Source organism: Planococcus citri, chromosome 2 (assembly GCF_950023065.1).
Source record: "Planococcus citri chromosome 2, ihPlaCitr1.1, whole genome shotgun sequence".
NCBI classification, from domain to species: Eukaryota; Metazoa; Arthropoda; class Insecta; order Hemiptera; family Pseudococcidae; genus Planococcus; species Planococcus citri.
Window position 1 is genome coordinate 56016185 of NC_088678.1, and position 27801 is coordinate 56043985.

Consider the following 27801-nt stretch of genomic DNA (forward strand, 5'->3'; position numbering starts at 1 on the left):
ATGTTCAAAAAATTTGCAGGAGGCTCCAGAACAGCTCAAAACGATTCGAAACCGCTTCCAATTGATTTGGCGGGTCGGAAATAACGTACATCTCAAATTTCAGGTTTCTAGGTCAATTTGGTAAAATTTTGATTTTTTTCTCATTTTTTCCAAACTTGATTTTTAAATGATCCAAACATTTTCGCATTTTTGGCAAATTTCTCAAAATTGGTTAATTTTCTCCCAAAAATGGTTCAATTTCCTCAAATATACAGGTAGTAAGAAAACGTTTGCATAAATTGAAATGACTTCAAAATTTGAAGCATCTCAAATTCGGAAATTTCGAATCAAGTTTGTCCCTTCAATTTGGAAGATACGAGTAGGTAAGCTGTCATAAAAACATGTTTGTTCGTCCACATTCGAATAATTCAAACATTTTCTTCTTTATTTTTGATAGATTTTTTTCAAAATTAGTAAATTTGAAATTTCGAAAGTCATAATGAAGTTTTTTGTTCGTCTCGTCGAGTACAACTTCTATAACAGTACAGAGTACAGTTGAACTTCCACAAGACATTAACAATTTTTTTATTCAAAATTATTACAAAATAGGATGACTTTTTCTATACAGCTTAGCTTACAAAACCAATTTTCAACTTTCAGGACGTATCAGATAAACACACATTATCGAAAAATAAAATGCCTACAATAAAATTATTTTACATATCAAATAATGTATAAGTAACTTCTCTAATATTCATTCCGGAACTGAGGCCGTATAAAAATACGTAGATCAAGTTGCTACTAAATACTCGAATATAATCTAAAGTAACACTTTATCAAAAATACAAATAATCAAATTCAAATCTCATTATCAAAATACCAAAACAAAAAAAATACATAGGTACAATACAAAAATTTCAATTGATATCACGTTGATTTTGGCCGTCGAAACAATAAAATATGAGGTTCTGAAACACACGAAAAATCACCCACTTGAATAAAGAGTATTCTAATTAATGAAACACATAATAAATTACTATTTAATTACCTGGACCATGAATCATGTAGTGAATCCAGCCGGGGCTTTGTTGAACACCCAAATTGCGCCATTCTGACTCAGTCATAAGAAATGTACGAGGAACAAATTTAGATATATCACTTGGCAAGATCACGTGCCTATAATACAAGAGGTGAATATATCAATATAATTTTAAAAGTTTATCGAAGATTATTCATAGCTACACCTATATGTTAAGTGAATCAAATTATTCATACCTGTATTCGTACGTATCATCGGAGTATTTCGGCGAGTATTGTATTTGGTCATAGGGCATGATTATTGGAAATATTAAACATTACATACACATTCGGAACAAATGAACCAGTTACAACCTTATTTCTATACAATTTTTTCAACTTTAAAGCCGAGAATTCATCGAAATTGCGATCGATCAAGATCAAACGAGAGGAAGATGATTTTACAAAAAATGATAAAATTCTGGCAAATTATCAATTACTGATTTTCCCGCGTTTTCTACATCAAGGTTGCCTACTTGCAAGTTGAAAAATGAGAACATGAAAAATTATTAATTCATCATATTGATGAATATGATTTGAGTGCAATTTAATATTCATCACTATCACCTTTATAATAACTATTCAAAGTCAATTAAATCAATGAATACAGAAAAAAATTGAAAAATCAAAAATAATGAAAAAATCGACCGAAATTTTTTATTCTAAAAAAAACAACCCTTAGCATTATATTGGCATTGAAAAAGCACGGCGTCAATCCAACTTTTTATTTTTCACCAGTGTGACCACATGAGGATTCAGTACGTTGAGAAATTTCATTCAATTTTTTTTTCAGAGTTTCACTCGGCACTCCCCGTCCGTCCCCTACCGCCGGTGAATGGCATTGATTAGATTTTTGATTGTGTATGTATTTTTATTGTGCATTTGTAGTAGTTTAGTTTCATGGTATAGGTATAGTATAGTATTCATTGGCATTCCTGAAGCAGTTCCAAAATTTGTTTAAATTTAATTTGTACGAATTAATTGTGTAAATTTTATTTTTACTTTTCGTTTTTCAATTTCACAATATTCTGCATTTGACGTAAATCATCTGGATTTCAATTGTTCTTGGTATCGGAGACATAGAATTTTTGAAGAATGACCAGTAAGTTATCAATTTTTACATAACCATAGTTTACAATCTTTTCGATTGTTTACTATACTCGTAAGCGTGAAAAATACGATTAATAATTTACGTATGTACAACGTAAATTCAGTCTTTCCAATAATTTGACTGATTTCGTTCACCTACGTTGTCGATATCCGAGTGGAATACATAATAATATCTTATATGTACTAACACCTATGTATCTTTGCTCCATGATTTAATAGGAGGTAACGCTAGAGATTTGGCCAGAGAAAAAAATATGAAAAAGAGGATCGAATTGCAAAAGAAAAAAGGGGCCAACGAGAAAGATTCAAATAAGGGTATGACATTAGAGCAAAGAAAGCAAAGGTAAAAATTTCAACTTCACAATTCATTTTGTCGTTGATCGTTGATAATCACAGTTTTTTATTACAGGGATGCTGATCTTATGCGAGAGAAACAACGCAAAGCGGCGGCGGAGATAAAACAACGCTCGTAACTGTTTACTTATCATAGGTATAATTTCAATATCATAATTTTTACTTAAAAGAATGCTGCGCCATTAAATCAATTCAATTCGGCCAATCTACCTACATACACTCAATAATTTTTTAATTTTATATCTATTTTAAGTTTTGAAAAACCCAATCCTGTATGAAACTATGTATAGAAATTGACTTTCAATATACATACTGTCAACATTATTTGAGATAAAATTCCCATTTCCCAATATGCTTGCTAAATTGTTGATTGCGTCTCCATTGTAATAAATGTTAATTTTTCTAGCCGAATACTGGAATTTTTGTTTTTCCCCTCCGTTACCAGATGAATACGCAATGAGGCATCGTAATATTATTATTCGTTTAAAAAAAGTAGTTTATTAACGCCGTCTGCCAAGTTGTTTGACGGCTTTGTATTATTATGTAACAGTTGTCCGCGTATCGCAGAAGAAAATGTAATTTTGTTTATTTTTCTAATGTTATCGTAATTACCAATTTAGAATTACACTTCAATTAAGAACCATTTTATTTCCATAATCTTTAGTAATTGTTCCTTGAAAGAAATCGTCATGAGAAAATATTAGCGATGTAGTAAATTGCCTCTCTACTGACTCGTTGAAATGATTTTAAATGGAGTAGCCTGCGAAAAGAGGTACGAGTCGGGATCGGGTTATTAATTAGAACGTGGTGAAAAGCTATACCGCTACTTTCAAATATATTGTTAATTTTTTTCAAAGTGTGAACCTTGAAATCGTCGAGCAGAGGCGTAACAGGCTTACTATTAGTAAAACTTGGACTAGCACAGTAAAAGTAACAATAATGATGATACGTAGGATGTGCAGAGTTGAACAAATGGAAATCAATTTTACCAGTTAAATGAACTGACCTCGAATATTTTTCGTTCGTGCTGTATGCTTTCTAAATGATGAATTAGGTACACGTTACGTTGAGATTTTCGAATTACATATCCCCTAGGCAATTTCCTGGATTGTATTTTAAGCTTAGTTCAAGTTCAACATCCAAAAAAAAAAATCGTTTTATGAGATCGAGGTTTGAACTGGCTGGGAAAGCTCCCTTCTGAGTAGGTAGATTTTCAAAAATAGGAAATGGAAGACATTTTCTTGGAGGAAATCAGAAAAAAATTCACACGAGCTCGAAAAAATCAGCAAAATTTCATTTCCGTCTTCTGGCAACAATTTACGCTTTATAACCTGCCTTTGAGCATCCTGTGCCACACTTTCTGAGGTCGATTATTTCACAGTTGATTTGTCCCCCCATGTTACGCTTATCGCTTCACTACGAGCTTCTGAAAAATATATTTTGATTCACACGAATTTTGAATGACGTAACAGTGAAAATTGCGATTAAACATGCATTAAGTACATACAATATTTACTTTCAACCACCAAAAAAAAGTTACTCGCCCATAAACCATTCACATGCGTTATTAACGATGCGCGTAAAAACATTTACAAGCGCACGTTGACTCATAAATTACCAAGTGTGTAATTAATTTCTGCAATAGGTGCATATTATTTCAGTACACGAAGGTTATCGAAGTCAAGTTCATGACCGCATCAATTAGGCCTATCGCTCAACCTAATGTAAATCGTTAGGCCTACATTTTATTCTAATTGGTAGGATAATACACGAATTCAAGAGTAAAACACATGAAAGAAATACTAAATCATTATAAAGCGATATTTAATTAGAAAGAATTTCATCACAGATTTTTTTTTTTTAGATAAATCTTTATATATCTTAAAACGAAGAAAGCAAACAAAATTATACAAATTTCATTAAAATAGGAATAATAATTCGAAAGAAATTCGTAAATAAAAGTATTCAAAGACCAGGATGCTAATGTAAATGAGAAGTTGGCCACGGTTACGCTCATTTTTTGAGGAGGGTCTTCATCGTAACGAATCGCTATTTTGCGGTATGAAACAATCACGAACGAACAAACGCCTAAAAATAATCGAAGATAATCAGAATATGAGATTAATGAATTGATACAAGACAGACACAGAACACGAAAACAAAATTACATCTCAATGACTTCAATTTACTTTGCTGGTAATTGTGTTATGCAACGAAGACAGCTGCGTTGTCCATTTATCAACGGCGTTGTATCTGGAACTGCAGGCGTTCTCTCGACTCAACTCCAGCACCTGATTCACTTGGTCTATTCTACCACGTACTGTATTATCTAGGATACATGAGACTAACAAGTTTTCCACCTCGTTCACGTCGATATTCAATTCTTTCGAAATGAATGGTATGTGTATTCTGGTGTACGGTTTGATCAGTTTCATCAATACTTGGGTTCGAATGTTGCGCAAGAGATCTGTGAAAATTTTCAAAAATTTGTTTTAATAAAAAATTCAAACATACAAGAAATAATATTTTTACGATCTGTACCTTCGATGTGTTCTTTAATAAACGGATCATCCATAATATTGGCTCGGTGTTTCTTCAGTATACTTTCAAATTCATTTATATCGTCGTTTTGGTAAGCGGAAACTAAATTGGTCATCGCCAAGATTTCAGGATCGTTTTTATACGGTTTGGCTTCTTGCGAATCGAAAGGATTGATACCCGATTTCATCAACCTGCAGAAAAACGTAAAATTCACGTGTTTACGAAACGATTTCGTAGCTTATTTGATAGATCATCGGTTTACGTACATATTGGCTAATACAAGGTACTTCAAACAGGTAGTTCTTCTAGGGTTACCGGATTCGTCATAATTCTTGAATGCTTCGAAGAAATCGGTATGAGCCTTTTCAAATTCTTGTTCACGTAAATGCATTTTTCCGCCACATTCTATGAATTTACAAACGCCAGTAATATTTTGCTTCGATGAAAAGAAAAAAAATAATATGATGAATTAAGTTTACCTCGAATCACGCCCATAATCAACGGATGAGGAATAGCCGATTTAATATGCAACGATTGTTCGTACAGGGTTTTCAGTTTCTTATTATTTTTTTGAGCAGTATACATTTGAATTTCTAAAGCGTAGATTTCTAGTAGTTGAGTTCCTTTCTTCAAGTCATCTTCACCATCGTCAGTCTACAGAATAAACGTACTCGTGAGTAAATATTCAGATTCGAGTTAATTAAAGGTAAAGGTTGAATTACCTGACAGGATTGATGAAGCTGTTTCAAAATCTTGGATAATTTTGAAAAATCACCTCTATCGAAATACAGTTTACCCAACTTGGTGTTAGTTTTAAACCACAATCTATCATTTTTAGCATCCTTCAAAGCGTCTAACGTAGTCTCGTAGAAATCTTGCAACAAAGACATCTGAAACTAAAGCAATTAGTATTCCGGCGTTGATTCGACAAGCAGATGTTCTTTCGACTTACATTTTTTGAGGTAGATATATAGTCTAGAATCGAGTTGATTGACTTTTCGCTGTGATTTCGAGTCACCGCGCTTTTAATATAAGTTAGTAACTGCTTGTACCTGGCCATCATCTCATCGTAATTATTCTACAACAATGAAACCGGCATATTAACAGGTGAACGTTACTTCTAAGTGTTATTTCAACAATTAGGCAACGTACTAGTTTGAAATTAATCTTAATCATTTGTTTCAAAGCTTTGAAACCCCATTCTCCTTTATCGCCGCCTTCTAGATCTAACACTTTCTGAAACGAAGCCAATGCGGCTTTTGGATCGTCTTCCTTCAATGCTTTAGAATTATAGTATTGGTTTTCCAAATCGACATCGGGTTCCGAATTGCTATCCTCGGAATACTCCTACAATGAAGGTATATTTGGATTAATCTATAGCATCTTGAGGGTTTCCTCGAATCGTAAGTGAATTCAAAGAACTTACCAATCCATAGTCTTCTTCCTCTTCACACATGTAGTCGTCTTCGCAATCAGACATGATGATGAGTTATTTCACAAGCGTGAATCCATACAAACATTCAGAAATCAATAAGCACCAAAAACACTACACCGGATTAGTAATTTTGTAATTTCACGATTCACATCAATTTTTGAAAATTTGGTAAAATTATGGAGAATTTTTTGATCGACGGAATTTTATTTTCAAATCATTGCGCTTTGATGTTTTTGTTTCTTTTGTTGAAATCGGTGATTCCACAAAAAAACAATGCCTTTCGATTCTCTGAAACTTGGGTTTTGAAAATTTAAATGATTTTTTTTTCAAAATACCCGGTGAAAATTGAAATTATTTTTTGAAAAAAGGATCAATTTATCGAAAAAATCATCAAATTTTTCATCAAAAGTTACGAATTCCGAGGAAAAATATCAGAAAAGTCACGATAAAAAAAAATTGTCAGTTTCGCATTTTTTGTTTTTTTTCTTGGCCACACTGGCAAAATTGAGAAATTATTTACATGACAACTTATCAAAAAGACATTATTCAAACTCATGTAATTTCGTTTTGAACAGAATTTTTCTCATATTTGATTATCGATCTTCGATTTGAATTAAAATTTTCATATTTTAATTAATTTTTTCTGTAATTCCATCTTCAAAAAATTGTTAAAAAGAATAAATCGCTAGAAAAAGAGAAAAAAACAGCATACGTGCTCATTGCACGCGATCTCCTGTGCTTTGTTTATTTATCTGTGAAATATTTGCATTGTAATGGTCAATCGTGGTAGTAGAGGTAGTTTGTGGTGTATTTGAAGATCATTTTCCATAAGAATTTGTATTACTATTTCGAAAAAAAATGTATCGGGAACATAAAACGTGTTCGGTAGTGTCTCTGTAATATATGATTCGTTAAAAAAACCTAACTCTCAGTACAACGGTAACTAGTGTAACTTAATATTTGGAGAAGAAAACTACGCTATCATATTATGTCCGCACTACCTCGTAGAATTATCAAAGAAACCCAGCGATTGATGCAAGAACCTGTACCCGGGATCAGCGCTGTTCCGGATGAAAGTAATGCACGATATTTTCACGTTATAGTAACTGGTCCGGAGGATTCTCCGTTCGAAGGAGGCCTCTTCAAATTGGAGCTTTTCTTACCCGAAGATTACCCTATGTCTGCGCCGAAAGTTAGATTCATTACTAAAATCTACCACCCAAATATTGATAAATTAGGAAGAATATGTTTAGATATATTAAAAGACAAATGGAGTCCAGCATTACAAATTCGCACCGTACTCTTATCAATACAAGCGCTGCTCAGTGCACCGAATCCCGACGATCCTTTAGCAAATGATGTGGCAGAGCTTTGGAAGATCAACGAAAGCGAAGCGATTCGTAATGCCAAAGAATGGACCAGAAAGTACGCGATGGATAACTGATTTACAGACTGATTGTTTTAATCGTTTTATGGCAATGTATGAAAATAGTGTTTTTTCTATTCTTAATCGAAGTTATTGATTCTATCAAAAGTGTTTCGAAACTGAGTGATATTTCAATTTTTTTTGTCTCGTGAATGCTTATCGTTCGCATTCCAATTTGTTTTCCTTCTCCAGTATGAAAATACTATTCGTATCAGCTAGAAGGTTATTTTAGAAACAAATTTTTATGTAAACGTAAGAAGGATATTGTATGTTGTATTGTCATTAATAAATTTAAATTACTTGTATCGTTAACGAAATAGTTTTTATTTTTTCCCCTTTAAACTGTACGCCCTTATCCGGTGAGGTTTTAATGCTATAAAATCGTTTTACGAATACATATTAATTTCCTTTTTTTTTTTTGTTATTTAGCAAAAAGATAATGCGATGTTTGTACGATAGAACACTATTTTTTGCGTAATTTATTTATTCGATACTTTTTTCTCATTTTTTTCTATTAATTTTATGTTGTTTTTTTTCAAAACCTGCTTCAGATATTGTTCCACTATTATGTGATGTACACAAATTTTATGAAAATTATCAAAAAAAACCAACGTTGTATATTTTTCCCTTCTACTCTTACATTATTTCTTGTGTTTTGTATGATTTTTTCATTTCACTGAGATAGGCATTCGCTATTAGTATCCTTTGCGTAGTTACAATAACATGTTTTACTTTACATTTATGTTTTATTTTTATACCCTAAATCACCTCGTCGAACAATCCTTTTCTATTGCTAGAGTCAATTTTTCATCACAATGTCGTAAGCCTACGCTTTGAATCACATGAAATTGATTATTAGACCGTGCATCGAGTTTCTTCGAACTTTCAGGAAAATAAAGGCATTTAAAGAGGTCACCCTAATAGCGTAGAAACACGACTTTGCTATAGTTTCTCAAGCTCGATAGGAAACTTCCTCTTGGTAAAATTTACTTTTAAAAAATGTGATTCTTATATTATTTTGTCGTTGCCAATATCAACGTTGAATTATACCTACATTTTTAATATTAAAATTAAATATTTTCATTTGCATAGTGTTTATTTTTTTTTTCATTGTCAGCACGTGGGGGATACTCGAAAGATAAAAGTTCTTCGATCAAGGTAACAATAATATATCGTAAATCTCTCGTAAAAACTCAGGGGTTCTTAAAACAACACGTTACCATCAGAGTATATTGAAAATCTAACTCGACGTTGCGTACCTGCCATCAGGTCATTGATACCTACTTCTGTGCTAAATTATAAATAAAAAAACGATTGAACGATGTTAATGCTATAATATTAAGCGCAGCGTATGTCATTTTGTTGATTACTTGTTGAAGTTGATGATATTTTTGTCCATTGTATTGTGTATTTGTATACTACTTTATTTCAACAATTTAAATAAACTATAAATCGTATCGACGTATCGTTGTTTTGCCAACATCTGCAGCTTAGTTTTTCTTCTTTTTCTACGAAAATACCTACTCAGAAACGTTTTATGAAAATAATCACTTTGAAATAAGACAGTTTGCAAAATTGATTTATTTGTTATTATCAACCGTAATACACGTATGCAAATAAGAAAGTATTGCGTTCTTTATATGACTACGTTTTTTTGTTTCTTTTTTCATTAAATTTTAACAAAAATTCAGAATTAACAGAGAAATTCATAATAAGTGAAGAAACGAGAAGCGAAGAATGTTTCGACATTAAGTATAAAATTAAAACGTAGTTACATTACAAAAAAAAAAAAAAAAAAAAAAAAAATTGAACAGAAAAACAAAAAAATTAAGAACGGAAAAAAGGAGGGAAACATTCAAAAATGACGCTTTAACAACCAAGCCGAAAAAATGAGTAATTTACACGCATTTTAAAAACCGCTGCAGTTCATTTCACTCCTGAAAAACATTACGAAATTGGTAATACTGGAGAAAATATAATATTCCTTACAAAAGCGTCATTTCGAATCGATCGAGGGTTCCCAAAATTATACCATCTTTTTGCTTTGTTATTCAGCTCGCAGAACCCCATAAACGCGATTATTGCTAAACGAATGGTAAAATAGCGTTATTTCGCTTCCTGCCTTAAAAAATATAATACAAAACATCGAACAACGTTCGCTTATATTATGTAATACATATTATACGTGTATTCGACATTTCATACAATTTAGGAACCTCTTTTCAAAAACTAAAAAATAACGTATAAAAAAAATTCAAGTTTAAATAATTTTTTTGTGCAGTATATAAATTCAAGCACACAATATACAGAGAAAAATGACTAACAACCTTTATACTTTACTACATCGTTAGAGAGATATTGGATTTAAAATGGGAGGGGAGAGGATTTTGAAAAGAAAATCGTACAGAAAAGCTAAACCATAATAGTACAGTACGCTAGGATTCTGTAACAATTTTTCTCAATCAAGACACACTCGTAACAGATGTAGAAATTGAAATTCAATATTTACAGTATTCCGAGGCATATAACACACTGTATACCTTTTATAGCAAAAATACCTCACTCAAACGTATCCTTTTTTTAGTAGAAAAAAAAAGTATACATAATAAACTAAAACATAGATAAAAATAATAATAATAAAAAAAAACCGTTTGTGACTAGATTATAGATATTATACTAAACGTATATAAATGCTATTATAAAATACACGTATGGCCTTACAATAAATTGTATAATTCACGTCGACCAAAAGAGAAAAAGAAACCACGAATAGGTAGGTAATGTTTCCAAATAGAAAAACAACAGTAGGTACATAGAAGGAATATTCGCGTTCGTTTGATTATTCTTCCGTACGTACGTAGGTATTCCTTATAATAATATAATCGCGCACGCAGGTATAAGAAAAATGATTGAAGTAATTTTAAGTTGAAGCTGAAATAGAAAAATTTCAATAATATTGGATCAGTTTGCATTTTACTGATAACGTCTTTATAAATCCAACCTCATTGGTTAGTGATAAGATATTGATCAATCTGATTATACAGGAATAATGCTGTCTATCTCAATTCTGATTGATTGATTTCTTATCAGTAAATCGATGTGATAAGCCATCAACCAATATCTATTGTTCACTTATAATCCTATTCCTTAATTCTGATTTCTGATTAGCCAATTTCTTATCAGTAATCGATGAAGTTGAAAAGAAATTAATTAAATAATACCTAATTAATAGCTTTAGCTATTTTTCTCAAATCAACTTGGTCTTTTGAGCAAAATACCCAATCAATTCTGAAACCTTCTTAACCTACGAACATGAAAAACTGCTTACTCAACATTTTCAAACAATCAAGCAAACAGGACATAGATAGGTAACATCGATAGACTAATAATTTAAAAAATAAAACTCATCAGGCGACTGATTTAAATTCAAATTCAAATTTGAAATATCGATCGCACGAATTAGGTATTTCACAGACTCTGTCGAAAATTGGGTACGGTACAATTTTACAACAGAATGAAACATGATGGTTTCAGAATCGATTATACAATTACGTATTAGCTTAGGCTTTACATAATTCAACAATTTTCAGTATATCTTACCATGGTAACGATAACAATATGGCATTAATCGAATGATATTACGTTTTAAAAAAGCTAGGAAAAGAACATTATTCGTATAACGAGATATCGTCTAAATGAAAACCGGCGTTTCTTGACCGGTTAATAATCTAAACATGGACGTAGGCATGGTTTTCATGAGTATCTGAAACACAAAAAACAAAAAAACGGTATTAGAAAAAAATATCTATTTTAAATATTAGCAGGTAGTCGATTGGTAATTTATATGTAGATAGTTACTTCGCCAACGGAGGTAGCTAATAAAGTGACTATTTTTTCATGTGGGACGGCAACGACGCTTTGATTATTTATTTCGATTATCCTATGGCCAACTCGAACACCTCCTCGTTCAGCTATACCGCCTCTTAATAAGCTACATATCTGCGAAGATAAAGTTAGGAAAATATTATCGCGTGTGAATTGATTATTATATTCAACACGTTCAACGACGAATTGATTTCGAATGTGCAACTTACCACGCCATTTTGTACACTAAATCCAAGCTGATACTTGGTATCAGGTCGTTTAATTTTAACTTCGACTACAGGAGCGCAAGGAACTACGGTTAATTTGACAACGGTATGAGGTTTAGAATTCTGTAATATTTACGTAATAAATTGAAGATAATGTCAAATAGGTAAGTGAAATTGTATAAATCAACGCCGCAGATTGTTTTAATTCCATACCTTAATATAATTTTGACAAGTTGATAATGGTAAACCGACTAATGAAACGCCATTCACAGCAATAATCTGATCGCCTATGTTCAACTGACCGCACCGGGCCGCTGCTCCGGATGGAGCTAGGTTAGCTATCACAACAGTTGGCAACATAGAACCCCAGCCTGATTCTACTATTACAACGCCTAAAATTTCTCCTTTCATTTTTGGCACTACAACCTAACAATGAATTTTTTTAAAAAAGAAAAGAATTAGTATTTTAACACGACGCGATGTGATGAATGATTATTGTGTGATGATTTTTAACCTCTTTTTGAAGTTCTTTTTTCGCAAACATCTGTAACTCGTCGCCAAAGATTTCTTGCGAGTTGAGAACTTCTTGGTAATCCATTTCTTTGACGAAGCTATGGTCTTCGATACCATTCGCCTTCAGGAATTCCATATAAGCGACTTGGAATGCTTGGCCTATTGATTGAGCGATAAATTGTGCCTGAAATAAGCGATTGGAATAAGTTTAGAAGTTCGTAAATCAGTATTGCTCCATGTGTGGCACAAGTTTGAAGTTCGGTGTCAGTTCTATGGTTCAAGTATTGTTATAGGTATTGTTTTGATTTCAAAGTTGAATATGGTTTCAGGATTTTACAATGAAAAAAATGGGGGAAATCATGTTATCGGTTTTACAGCTCTCAAAATCGTTCATCTTGGAAAAAATAATAATAAATAAAAGTAAGCCTACGTATATGAAAACGTTTTCATAATAATAACAATCCTGATTTAAGAAAAACAAAAACAGGCTACAACTTTCAAGTCAGATTACCTAACAGAAAATGGAAACAGCCAAAATCGTAACCGAAAAATTATGAATAGGTAAAATTCAAATCTGGCTGCGAAATCATCATTTAAATTGCTACAGAAATTTTTCAATATGCAATTCAAATAACAAAAAAAGATGCTCCTGGATTTGTAAAATTATCATGGATTATTGTTGGGTACCTACATATGAAAAATTTCAGAGCCAAAAATCCGCCCTCTCATCCCACCTCCTTGTCTAATATAACTTAAAAACGAGTTTTCGGCGAGAAAAAAATCTGTATCCATAAGGTATTGGAGGTAAAGTTTATCTAGGTATCACCTCGAATTTGTACACGATTTTTTCAGAATTTTTAATCGCGTTGGTGGGGGTAAAATTGACAAAATAAAACTTTGAACCCCCATTGCTTCGGACTGAAACGTGGTATACAGAAAATTTTTCCACCAAAACATGTACATAAATTTTGATGAGCACTTTCTCCTATAACATACGAGTTGAATAAAAAAACTTGTCTGCACCGTACTCATTTTCTCGAAAAACCTTTTAAGATACACGTTTTTTACATTTTTATGGCAAAAATATAGTAAAATACGTAAACTTTAACCCCAAAAATGTCTCAAAAAAATGACAAAAACACCTGCCCATGAATTGTAGGAGCGGACACACTCCATATTTTATTTTATTTTTTTAAAATTTTATTTAAAGCAAATTTTTAAAATATACTTAACCTTACAGCAGCTGTACTTAAATTTAATAGGGCAATTTTTGGTACACCCAGATTTTAATGCAATAAATAATAATGCTAGATCGATAGAGCATGCTCAAAAATTCTCAAATTCATGTTTCTAGCTGTTGAGTTACTTTTTTGATTTTTTTAAAAAGCAATTTTAGAAGTTTTTCAATTATTGGACTAGCAATAACTCGTGTAAGAATATGTTTTCCACTGATATTTCATCGAAGCAAATTTTTCAGACGTTTGTTCCCCTTTTTTCAGTTTTCACAAAATTTGATCCTTCTTTTATTCTTGTATTCCCACCTCTGTTCCATTCTTCCAACCCTGACAGCAACCCCCACATTTAAGTGGGGTCAGTTTGTCAAATAAGAGGGATTGCAGTACCTACTGTGCCCAACGTTGGGTCATTTTCAGACCAAAAATCATCATCGATGGCGCACATGTTGTAGAAAGGGAACTTCGATTTGGGCTGTGTTTTGAGTTGTATATTTAGTACTTTTGCAGGAGTTTTTGATTTTTTCTACAGAATCATGAGCTGCGAAGTTCGTTTTGGTTATTTCAAATTGCATAACGAGTATTTTTGTAGGGGTTTGGAGGAAAATCCAACGCCTGAATCATTTTGAGGTCATTTTTACGAATTATTCAAAAGGAGCTGGGCCCGAATTTCATATTATTTTTACAAAAAACCCCCAAGGGAGTTTCTGGGAGCAATTTTCATATCCAATGGGATAGTTTGAGGGGCTAAATCAAAAAAACGACGTGATATTCGTATTCAGCGCTTTCATAAACCTGAAAAACCACATTTCACAAGATTTTGTTGGAATTTTAGCACATTTCAATGACCAATGAGTGCATTGAAGGGGCAGATTTTCTGGAATTGGTGCGATGTGCAAGGGAAGAGGGGCGTCATAGGGTCGAATCAAAAAAATGAGTTGATATTCGTATTCAACGCTCCCAAAAATCTAATTAACTCACGATTTTTTCAATTTTCAGGAAATTTTAAAGGCCACTGGGGGGGGGCGTTAAAGACGTCGAATCAAAAAAGCGAGTTGATATTCGTACTCAGAAATCTCGAAAATGTATGAATTGATATGTCACACGATATTTTACACTTTGACCCCCCCCCCCGCCGGCGTGGTTTTACGAATCCCAGCACGAAAAGTTCATAATCGTAAATATCATAAAAATGTATCTTTCTGGATTTTTTCAAATTCTTAAATTAAGTAACAAAATTTGGCAGGCTTTTGAAAATCGAGCTTTTAAAAACGCTCAACTTCAAAGGTAGCAAAATCGGAGAACTTCGAGTTAAAACGTGACTGGTTTGACTTGGAATGCCCCTCAAGGAATTATACTGATGCTCGGAGAATCGACATAAAATAGCCCATAATTTTGTTCCTCCATTTATTGGGTCGATCACCGGGACACCCGGTATATTTCCTGAAGATTCTTAAATTATGAGATTTATCTGAAATTTATTAGTACCTAGGGTAGGAAGTTGGCCATTATTAAATTTTAGACACTAGACTGATAAGTATTCAATTTCACCTGAATTTATATTCAACAATACCTAATGTTTGAACTGTTCATTTAGTCAAATTGAATGGTTGATCAGTTATTTTAACAGTAGGTAGTACATATCTTATTAGCTCATAATCACCTCTTCGCTTTCAAAAACATGACAGATCATTTTAGGAGTTCTATTTATCTTAGGAGGATCTTCAACATCGTGAGGAACAAATCTTCTACGAGCCATTAATACGACAAGATCTCCAATATCAGCAATATACGATATCGTTCTTAAAGCATGATCCATCATTATCTCCTACAAAAAATGAAATAAAATAATCAATAAAACAGTATTTTTTTTTCTTCAAAAGACATCCTAAGAAACAAAAAACGAAATATTTTTCACGACGTAATACTCACTTTTAAATCCGTATTCAATACCATAATTTTTTCCGTCGAAATAAACAAATCTACTTCAGTACTAGGTTGAGATTCACCATCAGGAGCCTGTAAAAATTATTCAACTCGTAACATAAGATTATAACAAAGCGTGCAAATGTAGGTTTCAATGTGAATTATGTAACATGAGGGGGATTAAGAAAACCATAAATGAATATTGTTTGGTTCCTTTAACTTTTCTTTCTTTTTTTTTCTCCAAAATTTCAATTTCATAATATGTACAAAGTTCCAAAAATTTACGTTCGTGTATCGCATACAAAGAAAAAAAATTGAAAAATACATTTTAAATACTATCATCAATACTTACTAAAGCCTAAAAAGAAATCCAACGCAGCGTTAAAAATAAATTAAGAATATTATAATGGAGAAAAGTCTATCGAACGGAACATAAAATATTATACAGGAGCACATAAGTATACGGAAGCTTGTGAAACAATACGTCCATTTATTGATACGTAAGTATAAGTAAGCTGCCGTTGAACGCAACACGATCTCATCGTCGGTGTTTCTAATACAATTTTATACTTTTTCTTTCATGTAGGTACTCAACTTTTACTCGTCGTAAAAAATACCGTACAATTTAATCCGTATTAGAAACACCGAGTTGAGAAGAATACAAGACTTCACAGAGAACACAAAACCGTTGCGTAATTAAGTGACATTGTGCAACAGATTCGCGAATTGTTTCCTAATTATAATCAATTTTTGCTCTTTTATTTTTTGATAAAATACTTTATAGTGCTGAATTTAATGTGTGTGCTCGTGCTTTTTTTTCTAAAAAAGTAAAAAATCGGCTGGGATACAGGTGCACGGGGATAATTTCGTTTAAATTTAAGCTTAAATACAAAATGGCGACTCCGCACCTTAATTTTAATCACAGCCTCTTCGACCATATTCTTTTTTAAACGTTTCTTCATCATGGTCGGTTTTTTTTTGATTGGCTCTTCTTCGTCTACCTCCACAGAGCCCAAAAATCTCAACCGGAACACAGAGCCGGGTCCGAGGTTGGTGCCCAAAATATCTTCCGAGTCGTCCGTATCGCTTCCAAAAGTACCCGCTTTTTTGCAACCGGCGTGATGGTTTTCCACCTACGCACACGTACACAAATACTGCTATGCCCTAACCTTTCACCAGCTTATAATTATAGTTTAAATTAGGCCTATAAAAAATTAATTAATATTTCATTCGTGATTTTAAGCTAATTATTTTACAGTGGTCTGGTTTCACAAAAAAAAAAAAAAAGAAGCGAGTGAAATTCTCAGTTTTCAGTTGCTTTTAGAAAATTCTTTCAAATTATCAAAAGCTATTTAATTTATGGCAAAAACGTGGTTGAAAAATTATAAAAATTAAATAAAAAATCAAGCAACGATCAACAAAAGCAAATTTACAATTTTTTCATATTTTTTTTTTCTCATGGAGCTTGGCTAATTTTCATCGATCGAGTGATCAGAATGATTTTTTTCACACCTAAATGGGTATTTAATTCAAAATTGGTTTTTTGAGGGATAATTTTTTCAAAAATTAGTAACGAAGAATTGAAAAAAAAAGAAAAAAAAACGAAGGCAACATGTTTCTAATCAACCTTCTTGATTCAACTTCAAAAAAAAAAAAAAAATTCAACACCCACTCAAATATCATCTATCGAAATCGCAGGTATCTTCAAAAACCAACACAACAATTCAAAAAATTATAAAATAAATAAAGCGACCAATTAAAAATAAAAAAAAGCAACCCATTTCAAGCAAAAAAAAAAAAACTATGCTATAGCAAATATCTCAACTCTTCCTTAAATATACATTTTCCATCGACAGCTTCCACATAGCAATTTATAATACATTAATAATAAATTAAAAAATAAACTCAGGATCATCAGGTGCTGGTGAAAGGATATTTTAGCGGCAGCTGATAAAAATTAAAGTACGTGTGCGTAAATAGCAAAAAAAATAAGAACTTAAAAAACATATTACACCATATTGCTGGCAACTATCAAGCGAATTTCTATTTCTGAATCGAAAACTATAAGGTCGAATTCAAAGATACACCCGATTACTACTCTCATTTGATTTTTGTTTTGTTTTTTTTGTTTTTAAAATAATTCACGATCGCATGCAAAAATATCATGTACCAAAAAATACAGGTATATCACAATTTTCATCATTTTTTTTTTTTACAAACTATACAGGTAAATTCAAACAAATTCGTTTATGGTTTCATGAAAATGATTTTTTTTTAGAAATATGATGCATGGTAGACGACAACGTGTGTGATTGTACGGGAGTTTTTATTTAAATATTACATAGCTACCTAAACCCAGCTTTGGAAAAAAAACTCATAACATCAAATCCACAACCATACCTACTAATCTCTAGCGCGTTCAAATATCTTCTATATTGAAAAAAAAAAAAAAAAAAATACTAAATCTCTATAAATTACAACACGTCATTATAGATCGGTGCATGAATCACCACCCGCAAAAATTTACCATACTTTTCAAACAAAAATGTTTCTTTTTTTTTCGCTACACCCTACTCGACTCGACGCTAATTCGAGCACATCTATCAGCTATATGAGTATTTTAACAGTACACCGCTGCGTAAAATATTACCACTAAGTTTCCAGTTCCCTTTCGTTTATACAATAAAATGAAACAAAAAAATAAATTGATTGCGTATAAAAATTGAAAAGGAAGAAAAATGGAGTGCGAAAAACAAACAGAAGGGTGATATTACCTTTATTCTAGAGACCGCTTCTTCGGCTTGCATCATTCTGGTAGCTTTGGTAGGTTGACCTTCGCATACGAGCTGCGTCGATCCTAGATATCGGGCTCGGAATAGGACTCCTTCTATTAACACTGATGGGTCGTGTAAACCTGCAGAAAAAAGCGAAAAATTAGATTACGGTGTCATGGTTTTATGTTTTTATGATACTTATTGAATATGTACATTATTAATGAATTTTGCACAGTAAGAAGAAAATAAAAGATTTGAAGATCTAATCACATTAAAAAAGCAGAGATGAAACGAATGAAAACTCGAATTTGATTTAATTTATGCAATTATTAATGTTATGGAACATTAAGAATCAGAAAAGCAAAAATTTGAACTTACTGTTCAGAAAATTAAATATGTAATTTTCTAAATTTATTCAAATTGGAAACTTTTAGAAATTATAATAAACAGCTCAAGTTGCCAGAATGTTGTGAACATTTTCAAAAATACCAAAAAACATAGCAAAAAATAAAAATAGGTACTTCATTATCAGAATTCATTTTTTTTAAAATCACAATCATCGTAGAAAATGATTCTAAGAAAGAAAATTGTAAGCAATAATTATGACAAAAAGAAATCTAAAAATTTACGATATTTTTCAAGAGTTGTGTTAAGCAAATTTTATGAGTTGTTTTTTGCATACACGATATTAAATAATTTTAATTTTCCAAACATTTTTACTCAATCTTCACCAGAAAAATCACGCCAAGGTTTTCTGATTCAGAAAAAAAAATGTTGGCTGATTTTTCTCGTAAATAGAGATGGGAAAGGGGGGGGGGAGGTACAACTTTTTTAGGAAAAAATTCATGGAAGAAATCACCCACCCCCAAGCTTTAAAAAAATGTGAAAATGAAAGAAAAAAATCATTAAAAAATTTAATAAAAAGAACCACAAGAATGTAAAATTTAAAACGGAGTTTGAGAAAAATAAAATAAAATAACGAATTTGACTGAAAATAGGGAGAAAATCTCTCTCTCCCCCTCGTTCAGTCAGGTGTCTCATAGGATACCTCACAAAGTGAATTTCCTCTACCTAATGAACAGCTAAGAATTGTATACTTTGATCTTGGATTTTCTAAAATAACCAAAAATTGCACGAATGAAAAAAAATCCAATGGTCAGTTAAGCATCATTCTGAAAAAAGTTTATTCAGGTCACGTTTTGAGGACCAATTTTAATACCAACGAGAAAAATAACATTTTTAGTACCTCAAAATTTTTAATAAGCGAAGTGTCTATACGTAAAAACCTCAATTATTAAAATGTTCTATAGTTATGGCCAGATTTCAACCACTGATGCTTTTGTTTTGAGGCCCATTTCCAACTTGAGTGAAAATATGTGTATTTTTCAAAATTTCAATTACTCAAAAAGGGGTCACAAAACTTCGAAAATTCAATCAGTTATATTCCAACAACCAACACGAATTATACCCATCACTTCAAAAAATATCTTCTGTTTTACTCATTCGCATCAAAATTGGACCTCTAAACGCAAACGTATAGTTAAAATGATATCAGAAGCAACGTTTTTCGGTATAGGTAATCAAAAACTAGCTACTTGATTTTTTAATCTGAATTATGCCATTTTTATACTTGGACTATTTTCAGAAAATGCATACCCTCGTAAGACTCCATAACTTTTTTTATTGGTTCTCCTTCCCTTTTAAAAAGAAAATGATTGAATCTGATCTGATCAAATCGGCCGAACAATTCAAGGATTCGATTTGACCTGACCAGGTAAGATCAAAGTTTTGATCGAATAAGATCTATTCAAGACGTGATAAGATCCAATAGGGGAGACCTGATTGGAGCTGATCAGATCCGGACATTTTGATGAATTCAATCTGACTTGATCAAATTAGATCCAATCATTTTCCCCTAAGTTGATCAAAAAAAAACATGGCTTAAATTGTAAAAGCAAGTCATATTTAAAAATGAGAGAAGGGGTCCACATTGAGATCCGAAATTTTTTTAAAGTGTTTTGACGTCACCTTGCAACTTTTTTCGAACGTTCCTTACAACTTTCCAAAAAAAAGGTCACATTTTTTCTTAATTTCTTGGACAAATGCTGGAAGGGTCCCATAAAAAAAAATTGTTAAAAAATGAAAACGAAACTGTAAAATTTTTTAAAAACCGAAGTTCAAGCTTTTTTGCATAAAAAAAACTCAAGTTTTTCACACATTTTTGGAAAAAGATACAAATTGAACAAGGTAGGTACATTGAACCGAAAAAAAAATATCCAAAAACTAGCTCCCAATGGCAAAAAAAAGCTTACTGAATTTTGCCAATAAGAAATTTCACTATTCTGAAATTTAATTTTTCAATTCTTTTCAGGGATGCTCGGTTGACTCAAAAAACGACAAAAAAATATTATACGATGGAAAAAAGTAACTTCATTATTAAAGTTAAATCTGAGATCCAAAACAACGGTGGTCGTGAAAGCAACATTTTCACGTCATTATGCTTTTTTGCAAGTCCTAAAATTACAAAACTTTGTTTAAAAATATCAAAATTGAAAACTTTTTCAAAATTTGAAATGTCTCATTTTTTAATGGATCAAAATTTATCAAAAATTCTCATCGCTTTTGTTTGGCGCATGCGTCCCAAAAATTTACAATTGGCTACCAAACTCAAAAACCTCGTTGTACAACTTTTTAATCATAGAAAACAAATTCGTTATCAATTATCAAAACTCGAGAAAAAGATGTTCTACAAAATGGAGCGTATAATTCGACAGTGTTTATAAAACTATCAACGATGATACTCACCACAAAAGGTAATTACAATTACATCCAATATCGAAGCGTAATAGTAAAAAAAAATAAAAAAAGAAGAAAGTTCAAATTAGAGAACTGACGTAATTAATGAAAAAAAAATCACCTTATCAGACACGATTGCAAAAAAAAATCTCAACTGTACATTTTAATATAATAACTAAAGCGTGTATCTTTACGCGTTAAATTAGGTAGGTAAACGAAATTATTTTATCTACTTTTCATCAACCCATTTGTCACCTAGCAATCACTCGCTTAAATGACAAATAGCTGAACGATTCGTATTTTTAAAATAATTCCCAAGATAATATTACCTTCTTTATTACGATTTTTCTTCTTACCATTTTCTTTATCCTGAAATACATACAAAAAAATACCAATTAATCATAATTATGTAATGGAATATCGTCATTTTGGTTACAGTGAGGAAACGCGTGTTTCAAGTATTTTTCGTATTTCTATTCCTTTCGATACAGTCATTTTTACGAGAGGCGATTAAAATCGGCTATCATGTAATGACAGATCGTCCGGAGAAATATTTTGTCATTGGTGTAAGTAAAATGTACTTATAAATAATTTAAATTCGAAAAAAAATATGCACGGTGTTATCAAAACTACAAAACAAAAAAAAGGACTTTAAAATTCAAACTTTATGGCAATATATCTATGATTTGTGTAGAAATACGATTGGCAATCGTCGACCTTATTCAAAGCTCAAATCGGATTTTCAATGCTTCACGTCATAATGCAAATACCAGCTGGAATGTGGGCTCAACAGTACGGTGCTAAGGTGGTGATGCAGTTATCAATGTTGTACTGTGCTTCGATTTCATTTGTGACTCCTTTCGCGATCATATTCGGAGGACCTATTACGCTTATCGTCTTCGTATCATTGCAAGGGCTCGGACAGGTAAGTGATTATAAGGTACAAAGCTACCACACAAATTAAAAAACAAAAACAAAATCGTGCGAATTACCAAGCTACGAGCGAAAATGCAACGCAAGCAGGCTATAAAACTGTACGTAGGTAATGTAGGTATCTGTTTATCTCGCAGGGTTGTTTTATTCCAAGTTTTTACGTATTCACGTCTCAATGGGTGCCGTTGCAACATCGTAGTTTCATTTTTTCCGCAGCTTTCGGAGGTAGGTTGTAATAATCATGATTATATACTCGTACTTGTACAGAAACATATTTGAAATTAAGTTCAATCGTAATTTTTGTAAATTTGAATTCTTCGTAAGGATTACATTTTGGCACAGCGGTCGGAATTCCAATAATTGACACTATTTGCCACACCAAACTAGGCTGGTTATCTGGTTATATTCTGTCCGCTTTGATGGGATTATCCTGGGTCATCTGTTCAGTGTACACGATGAAAAGCTGGGTCATCAGGGAAAGAATATCGATGAATACGAGAGATCAATACGATACGATATTCGAAGTGATCGATATATCGGAGAAAGGAGTGGTAAGTCATATCGGGTGATTTTTTTACTACTAGATTTATGCATTTCTGTTCGTCACAATTTCGCGACTTCTTTTAGGATCGACAATGCGATTGCTTGTTTTTGATTCGCAGACCATATCTGTGCCGTGGAAACGAATCATGACCTCGATACCGTTCTGGAGCACCATGCTGGATCATTTTGGTTCCGTTTGGATAAGTGGTGTTTTTCTGCAAGATCATGCTTTCTTGAATAGGCATCATCATATGCAATCTGTAAGTTCAACAGATCATCTATTCGTTTTGCAAATACTTCCTACTAACATTCCGAGCGAATATTCCAATTACTTGGGTACCTAATGTGGACAGTGGTTTTCAAAGCACGATTGTCTTACAATACAACCAAAAATGGAAAATCCACAAAATATTGTACAGCTACACAATCACACCGTTAACGCTAAGATTTCATTTTTAATTTTTTGTCCCCCATTGGCGACCTAAAATATTGATAGTGAGCCTCAAAATGTAATCGTAGGCTGAATATGGAAGGAAAAAAACACTTTTCAGAGTTCCAGCTCCCTAATTATATTTTTCCAAATTCAATAAAATTTTGTTTGAAAACTTTAGGCTCTCAAAACCAGTTAATTCTCTACAGGTACCTACCAAAATTGGATCTCCGGACATCTTAATCAATCACCTCAATAGAACCCTCAATTTTTCGATTGGATAGCTAAAATTTTGTCAAGGTTTCATTAAAAAAATTAAAGAAATGAACATAAAAGCTCTTGAGAAGTCTGCCTCTGATTTGAACGAGACCACGATTTTTAGAAAGAGCATGACCTAAAAGCTTTGTAACCAAAATTTCAGCTGCTAAAATTGATTTGCCGATTTTTGATGAATTTTTGCAAATCCAAAATTAACCATTTTCGACGATTTTAGCTTTCAAAAAAAAAGAAAAAAAAACTCATTTACAAATATGTACTTAAGTAAAAAAATAGTCTTGAAACTAATATTTAACCCCTCCCCCCATCAAATTTCACTGTATTAGGCTGTTCTGGAGCCTCCAGATCGATTTTCAATTTCTTCTAGGATCTTTAAATTTCTCCAAAGGATGAAAAAGTTATTTCAGGCAGCTAAAAATCAACTACAGGTTTATTCTCGACCTATTCAACGAGTTCATCAGCAATTGAGCTAATTTCATGGTGGACACCTTGAGTGTGATTTTTTCAATTTTTGAAAAAAATTTCTCTCAATAACATTGCTGATCAAAAAAACATTCGAGGTGTTCGCCTGGAAATCGATCCAAATGTGAATAAACTCGTTAAGCAAGTTGAGAATACGACACAACTCGATTTTTAGCTGCCCAAATCAATTTCCATGATTTTTGAACAAATTTTAAAATTCCGGATAAATTTAAAATCGCGCTGGAAGCTCCAGAATGGCTAAAAAAAAAGTGAAATTCGGATTCGAGGGTTGGTTTTAGATTAAATGCAGCCATTTTTGCACCATTCCAAATTTCCCAACAAAAAGGGAATTTTCGAACTTTTTTTCTAATATGTTGGTATTGCTGGTCAAAAAGACACTTCTGGAGAAATCGAAAATCGCGCCCTCAAATTTTAAAAAAATATTGGATTTTCAAAAACTCGCTAAAAATTGAAATTTTGGTTATTGGGGTTTTAGATTTTTTTTTTAAATCGTGGCCTCGTTCGAATTGGAAGAGAATACCTCGAAAAGTAGTTCTCTTTTTATGCTAGACACAAATATTCTGAGAGAAGAGAGAGACGCTTCAAGTCTTGCCTTCCAGCGCTAAGAGAATTTGAAATAAGAAACTTAGTCTATTATGCAAATTTTTAAAGCTTATCAATCCCATCTGAAAGCCTGTAAAGAAGATTAGAGCAATTCAAAAAAAAATTTGATAAACAAACTCCAAACCATGAACAAAAAACACAATAATAAACAATACCCCACATCCTTGCATAACTTTCAATTTTTTTAATTTTTTTGAACACTTTTTGAGCCAATTTTTTGGAAGGGGACAAGAAGCTTTTTGATGCTCACAAACTGCTGGAGATCCAAAAAAAAATTCCTGGGTGTATCATTACCCATTTTTTAAATTAAAGCACATCATCTCAAAAATTGAAAGAGAGTTTTCATAGAGTTCCCTGTCAAATAAGTTGAATCCCTATAAAATTTGTCAATTTTTATGAAAGTAGATATCAAAATATGTATTTTGACTCTCCATCGCCACATTATCCTGAAATCACTTTTTCTATCAATTTGTACAATACTCCAAACGGTAGAAAAAATTAATAATTTACCAAAAAAAAAAAATTATCTCATTTTCTTTTCTTTTCCAGTTTTCCTTTTGGATTTGGCCTTAAATCAAATGCGGTGGAGGAAGGGGGGAAATTATTTTTCTGATACTGATAGTCTCGAGTCCACAATACTAATCTTAAAATTGAAAAAAATACTATCCCATTAACAATTTTCCCAAACTGAAATCTTTCTGCCGATCAAAAAACACTATACCTTGACAAATTGACAATTTTGTTTGTTTGTTTACATTTTCCACACCGTCCCATCCTCATATAATTTTTTCTCAGACCATAATTTATACCTACTTACCACAAAATTTTCAAAAATAGCATTTTTTTTGAAAATAAGTGAGCATGACTCTATTAATTCTGATTACCAGACTATTAAGATTTTTTTCGGAGTCTTCATTGGGAGGGATTTGATCTGCTATGAGCTCATACACAGCGTATTTACTTGTTGGAATACCTCCAATGAGTATCGATAGGCTTCCTCAGATGTACACTGTGCACATTCGATTTGTACCTAGATTTCTTCGTTCAAAGATCAACATCTCACAAGTGATATCGAACTCCTGCGAAAAAATGGATACTGACGCGTTCAAAAAAAAAAAAAAATCATTCATCTTAAAGCTATCAACACCATCGAGATCTGAATGATTCACTAGCAATACTGTAGAAATTGTCCATCGGTAATTTGAATATTTCCAGTAATATTGAGATGTTCTGTTCGCAGGTACACGACGATTTCGCTACTTTGAATTTACTCTCGTTCATCATGATATTCGTCTACGGTTCGATCATGATATCAACCAAAAGATTCAATTTTCAAAGAATCACTAGACGGCGCGTCATGAGCAGCATAGGTGACTAATCGTAGTACTTTCGTTCAATACATCACGTTATTTTGATACATTCGTGCGTATATTTTTAACACATCGGTATAACTTTGATCGAACAGCATTATGGGGTGGAAGCATATTACTCTTCATCATATCCGCATTCAAACCGAAAAATACAATTTGTCGAATCATCTATCTGATGGGAGCAGCTTTTTCAGCGAGCGCATATTGCGGTGTATTCCTCAACCACGACGAATTATCACCTTTTTTCGCCGGTACTTTGATGGGTATCTCGAACGTCGTAGGAAACACCGCGAACATATTTCGATCACTCGTGCAAAACTACATTGTCACCAATCCAGTACGAAGGTATTATCATTTCGCCAAACAATCAGAGTAAATTTTCACCCGTGTGGTATTATTTTCTATACGTAGGATTCGAACGATCAATGGCGACTGAATTTCTTGGCCAGTTCGACAGTGGTGTTTTTCGCTAATTTACCCTTCGTGATGTACGGTTCATCCGATGAGCAACCCTGGTCACCGAAATTCGACTACGCTTATTACGAAGAAGAAGAAGAAGACAACAGTAGTAACCCTCAGATCGTCGAAGGCCGAGGAAGACGTGCAACTCTACAAGAAGATAAGCCGACGTCGTCGCTTAGCAAATCAAAATCAACTAAGAAGCATTTGAAAACGAAAAAAACCAAAAAGGTATCTATCTACTCGTAAGGTACTATTAACGTAGTCACACGTTCATTGGTCAAACCTTTTTCGTCGATCCGTTATCGATTAAATCGCTAATACTGGGCGACGACGGAGGCGATGTGTTTTGCACAGGGCTCAAAGAAAGACCGCCGTTTGTACTGACGGCGTCTCCTGGCGATTTTTTAACCGATAATGATTGCGAAGTAACTGTGGTCGTCGTATTAGTACCTAACGTAGATATTTGTCCGCCTAAACCGAATGGTAACAAAGATCTGGATTTTTTCCTCCATCCGCCCTGAGACGATCGCATGAAATACATCAAAATGTTAACATTTTTCACTCGTGAGAAAGCTGTTGTGAGAGCAAGATATATGCTCTCGCGGTTTGTTTACATCGAGTTTAAGTACTTAATAAAATCTGGCAACATTTTGCTCTCATTCCGTCGAAAAAAATCCTTATCGTTTTGATAACTTACAGATAAAAAATTTCACCGCGGAAGCCATCAGCTTATTATTTGAATGAAAAAATATCTAAAACTTATGTTGGTATAAATGTTTATGTTTCAGCATTCGAATAAAGCGCTACGGTTACCCAAAAAGAAATCACGCTTGGTTCACAAAAGATGGAAGAAATAATAAGTACATATTAATTTAAAGAATAAAATAAAACTTTTGAAATATTTTTACAATTCTTTCATTAATTTTGTCTCATGAACGTTGGTATACGATATTATCAACCTACTCACTTCAGGATAATTCATATAAAACGCGTAATGTAACATGATGAAACAATGATTCACCCAAGTTTTTTTCTCATTTCGAAAAATTTTCGCGCGAATTACCTCGTACTATACGTAGGTAAGGTAATCATAATATATGAACACCGTGTAACGTTAACACTTAATTAATGAAATATTAAAAATCACATCAAAAAGCCGAGAATAACCGAGCGTCGTTATCAGAATTCGTTGATGCGAGCGAACATCGTTCGCGTAATCAACATGTGTATTACTCGCACACTAACCCACACACTAAGTGCCGAGACCAATTTAAACCAGTTAAAATTAACGCAAGTTTATCGAAGAGAGAAAACCCATGAAATTATTTTCTAGCCTCGATAATGTACGAGTACGTATGAATAAATCACTATCAACTACATACTACGTTCGTAGACGTACGTTAGGTACGATTTAACGTAAGTCAACGATACGTACAGATTGTTCGCT

The 27801-nt window shown here is 32.6% G+C and overlaps 5 protein-coding genes across 18 annotated transcripts in view; 2 read left to right on the forward strand and 3 right to left on the reverse strand.

Annotated features, from left to right (window-relative positions):
• Window positions 1–540: 540 nt before the first annotated feature.
• Window positions 541–1518, reverse strand: LOC135836576 (cyclin-dependent kinases regulatory subunit 1-like). The gene is made up of 3 exons (XM_065351499.1): window positions 1255–1518; window positions 1028–1155; window positions 541–947 (listed from the first exon to the last, which is right to left on the reverse strand). Exons 1-3 carry the CDS (start codon window positions 1311–1313, stop codon window positions 907–909), a joined length of 228 nt encoding a protein of 75 aa, XP_065207571.1. The 5' UTR covers window positions 1314–1518; the 3' UTR covers window positions 541–906.
• A 2809-nt stretch (window positions 1519–4327) lies between these two features.
• Window positions 4328–6720, reverse strand: alien (COP9 signalosome complex subunit 2 alien). 2 transcript variants are annotated; one of them, XM_065351494.1, is made up of 9 exons: window positions 6488–6720; window positions 6214–6408; window positions 6014–6139; window positions 5784–5951; window positions 5541–5715; window positions 5328–5466; window positions 5062–5252; window positions 4689–4987; window positions 4328–4608 (listed from the first exon to the last, which is right to left on the reverse strand). In XM_065351494.1, exons 1-8 carry the CDS (start codon window positions 6539–6541, stop codon window positions 4701–4703), a joined length of 1335 nt encoding a protein of 444 aa, XP_065207566.1. In that variant the 5' UTR covers window positions 6542–6720; the 3' UTR covers window positions 4328–4608; window positions 4689–4700. The 2 variants fall into 2 exon arrangements, with proteins under 2 accessions (XP_065207566.1, XP_065207565.1); XM_065351493.1 differs by having other exon boundaries at window positions 4710–4987; window positions 6488–6718.
• A 530-nt stretch (window positions 6721–7250) lies between these two features.
• Window positions 7251–9011, forward strand: LOC135836575 (ubiquitin-conjugating enzyme E2 N). The gene has a single exon (XM_065351498.1). It carries the CDS (start codon window positions 7485–7487, stop codon window positions 7938–7940), a length of 456 nt encoding a protein of 151 aa, XP_065207570.1. The 5' UTR covers window positions 7251–7484; the 3' UTR covers window positions 7941–9011.
• A 469-nt stretch (window positions 9012–9480) lies between these two features.
• The window catches only part of LOC135836570 (protein lin-10-like), a 149511-nt gene continuing 131190 nt past the window's right edge, over window positions 9481–27801 (reverse strand). For 3 of the 11 annotated variants that reach the window (XM_065351483.1, XM_065351482.1, XM_065351486.1), the window contains 11 exons: window positions 26638–26871; window positions 21584–21623; window positions 18459–18598; window positions 16593–16817; window positions 15691–15777; window positions 15422–15586; window positions 12528–12710; window positions 12227–12439; window positions 12017–12136; window positions 11781–11921; window positions 9481–11685 (listed from right to left, as the gene is read on the reverse strand). In XM_065351483.1, the coding sequence (XP_065207555.1) occupies window positions 11614–11685; window positions 11781–11921; window positions 12017–12136; window positions 12227–12439; window positions 12528–12710; window positions 15422–15586; window positions 15691–15777; window positions 16593–16817; window positions 18459–18598; window positions 21584–21623; window positions 26638–26871 (1620 nt within the window). In that variant the 3' untranslated portion in view covers window positions 9481–11613. The remainder of the gene's footprint in view (window positions 11686–11780; window positions 11922–12016; window positions 12137–12226; window positions 12440–12527; window positions 12711–15421; window positions 15587–15690; window positions 15778–16592; window positions 16818–18458; window positions 18599–21583; window positions 21624–26637; window positions 26872–27801) is intronic. The other 8 variants (XR_010557058.1, XR_010557057.1, XR_010557056.1 and 5 more) reach the window with 8 other exon arrangements.
• On the forward strand, window positions 17811–27257 carry LOC135836572 (uncharacterized). 3 transcript variants are annotated; one of them, XM_065351489.1, is made up of 10 exons: window positions 17811–17866; window positions 21693–21820; window positions 21949–22179; window positions 22325–22412; window positions 22512–22738; window positions 22850–22990; window positions 25763–25892; window positions 25988–26229; window positions 26304–26582; window positions 27143–27257. In XM_065351489.1, exons 1-10 carry the CDS (start codon window positions 17836–17838, stop codon window positions 27209–27211), a joined length of 1566 nt encoding a protein of 521 aa, XP_065207561.1. In that variant the 5' UTR covers window positions 17811–17835; the 3' UTR covers window positions 27212–27257. The 3 variants fall into 3 exon arrangements, with proteins under 3 accessions (XP_065207561.1, XP_065207564.1, XP_065207563.1); XM_065351491.1 differs by lacking the exon at window positions 17811–17866 and adding an exon at window positions 21009–21271; XM_065351492.1 differs by lacking the exon at window positions 27143–27257 and having other exon boundaries at window positions 25988–26237; window positions 26304–26472.

Bases quoted from the DNA above. Each gene is read 5' to 3' on its own strand.
- LOC135836575 (XM_065351498.1), top strand. From the start codon at position 7,485: ATGTCCGCACTACCTCGTAGAATTATCAAAGAAACCCAGCGATTGATG.
- LOC135836572 (XM_065351489.1), top strand. From the start codon at position 17,836: ATGCAAAAATATCATGTACCAAAAAATACAG. The intron at 22,180-22,324 runs GTAAGTGATTAT...TTTATCTCGCAG, and splicing joins CATTGCAAGGGCTCGGACAG to GGTTGTTTTATTCCAAGTTT. The intron at 22,991-25,762 runs GTAAGTTCAACA...TTCTGTTCGCAG, and splicing joins GGCATCATCATATGCAATCT to GTACACGACGATTTCGCTAC.
- LOC135836576 (XM_065351499.1), bottom strand. From the start codon at position 1,313: ATGCCCTATGACCAAATACAATACTCGCCGAAATACTCCGATGATACG. The intron at 1,156-1,254 runs GTATGAATAATT...CTTGTATTATAG, and splicing joins GATGATACGTACGAATACAG to GCACGTGATCTTGCCAAGTG. The intron at 948-1,027 runs GTAATTAAATAG...CGTGTGTTTCAG, and splicing joins CTACATGATTCATGGTCCAG to AACCTCATATTTTATTGTTT.
- alien (XM_065351493.1), bottom strand. From the start codon at position 6,541: ATGTCTGATTGCGAAGACGACTACATGTGTGAAGAGGAAGAAGACTAT. The intron at 6,140-6,213 runs GTACGTTGCCTA...TCATTGTTGTAG, and splicing joins TTAAGATTAATTTCAAACTA to AATAATTACGATGAGATGAT. The intron at 5,253-5,327 runs GTACGTAAACCG...GTTTTTCTGCAG, and splicing joins TACCTTGTATTAGCCAATAT to GTTGATGAAATCGGGTATCA.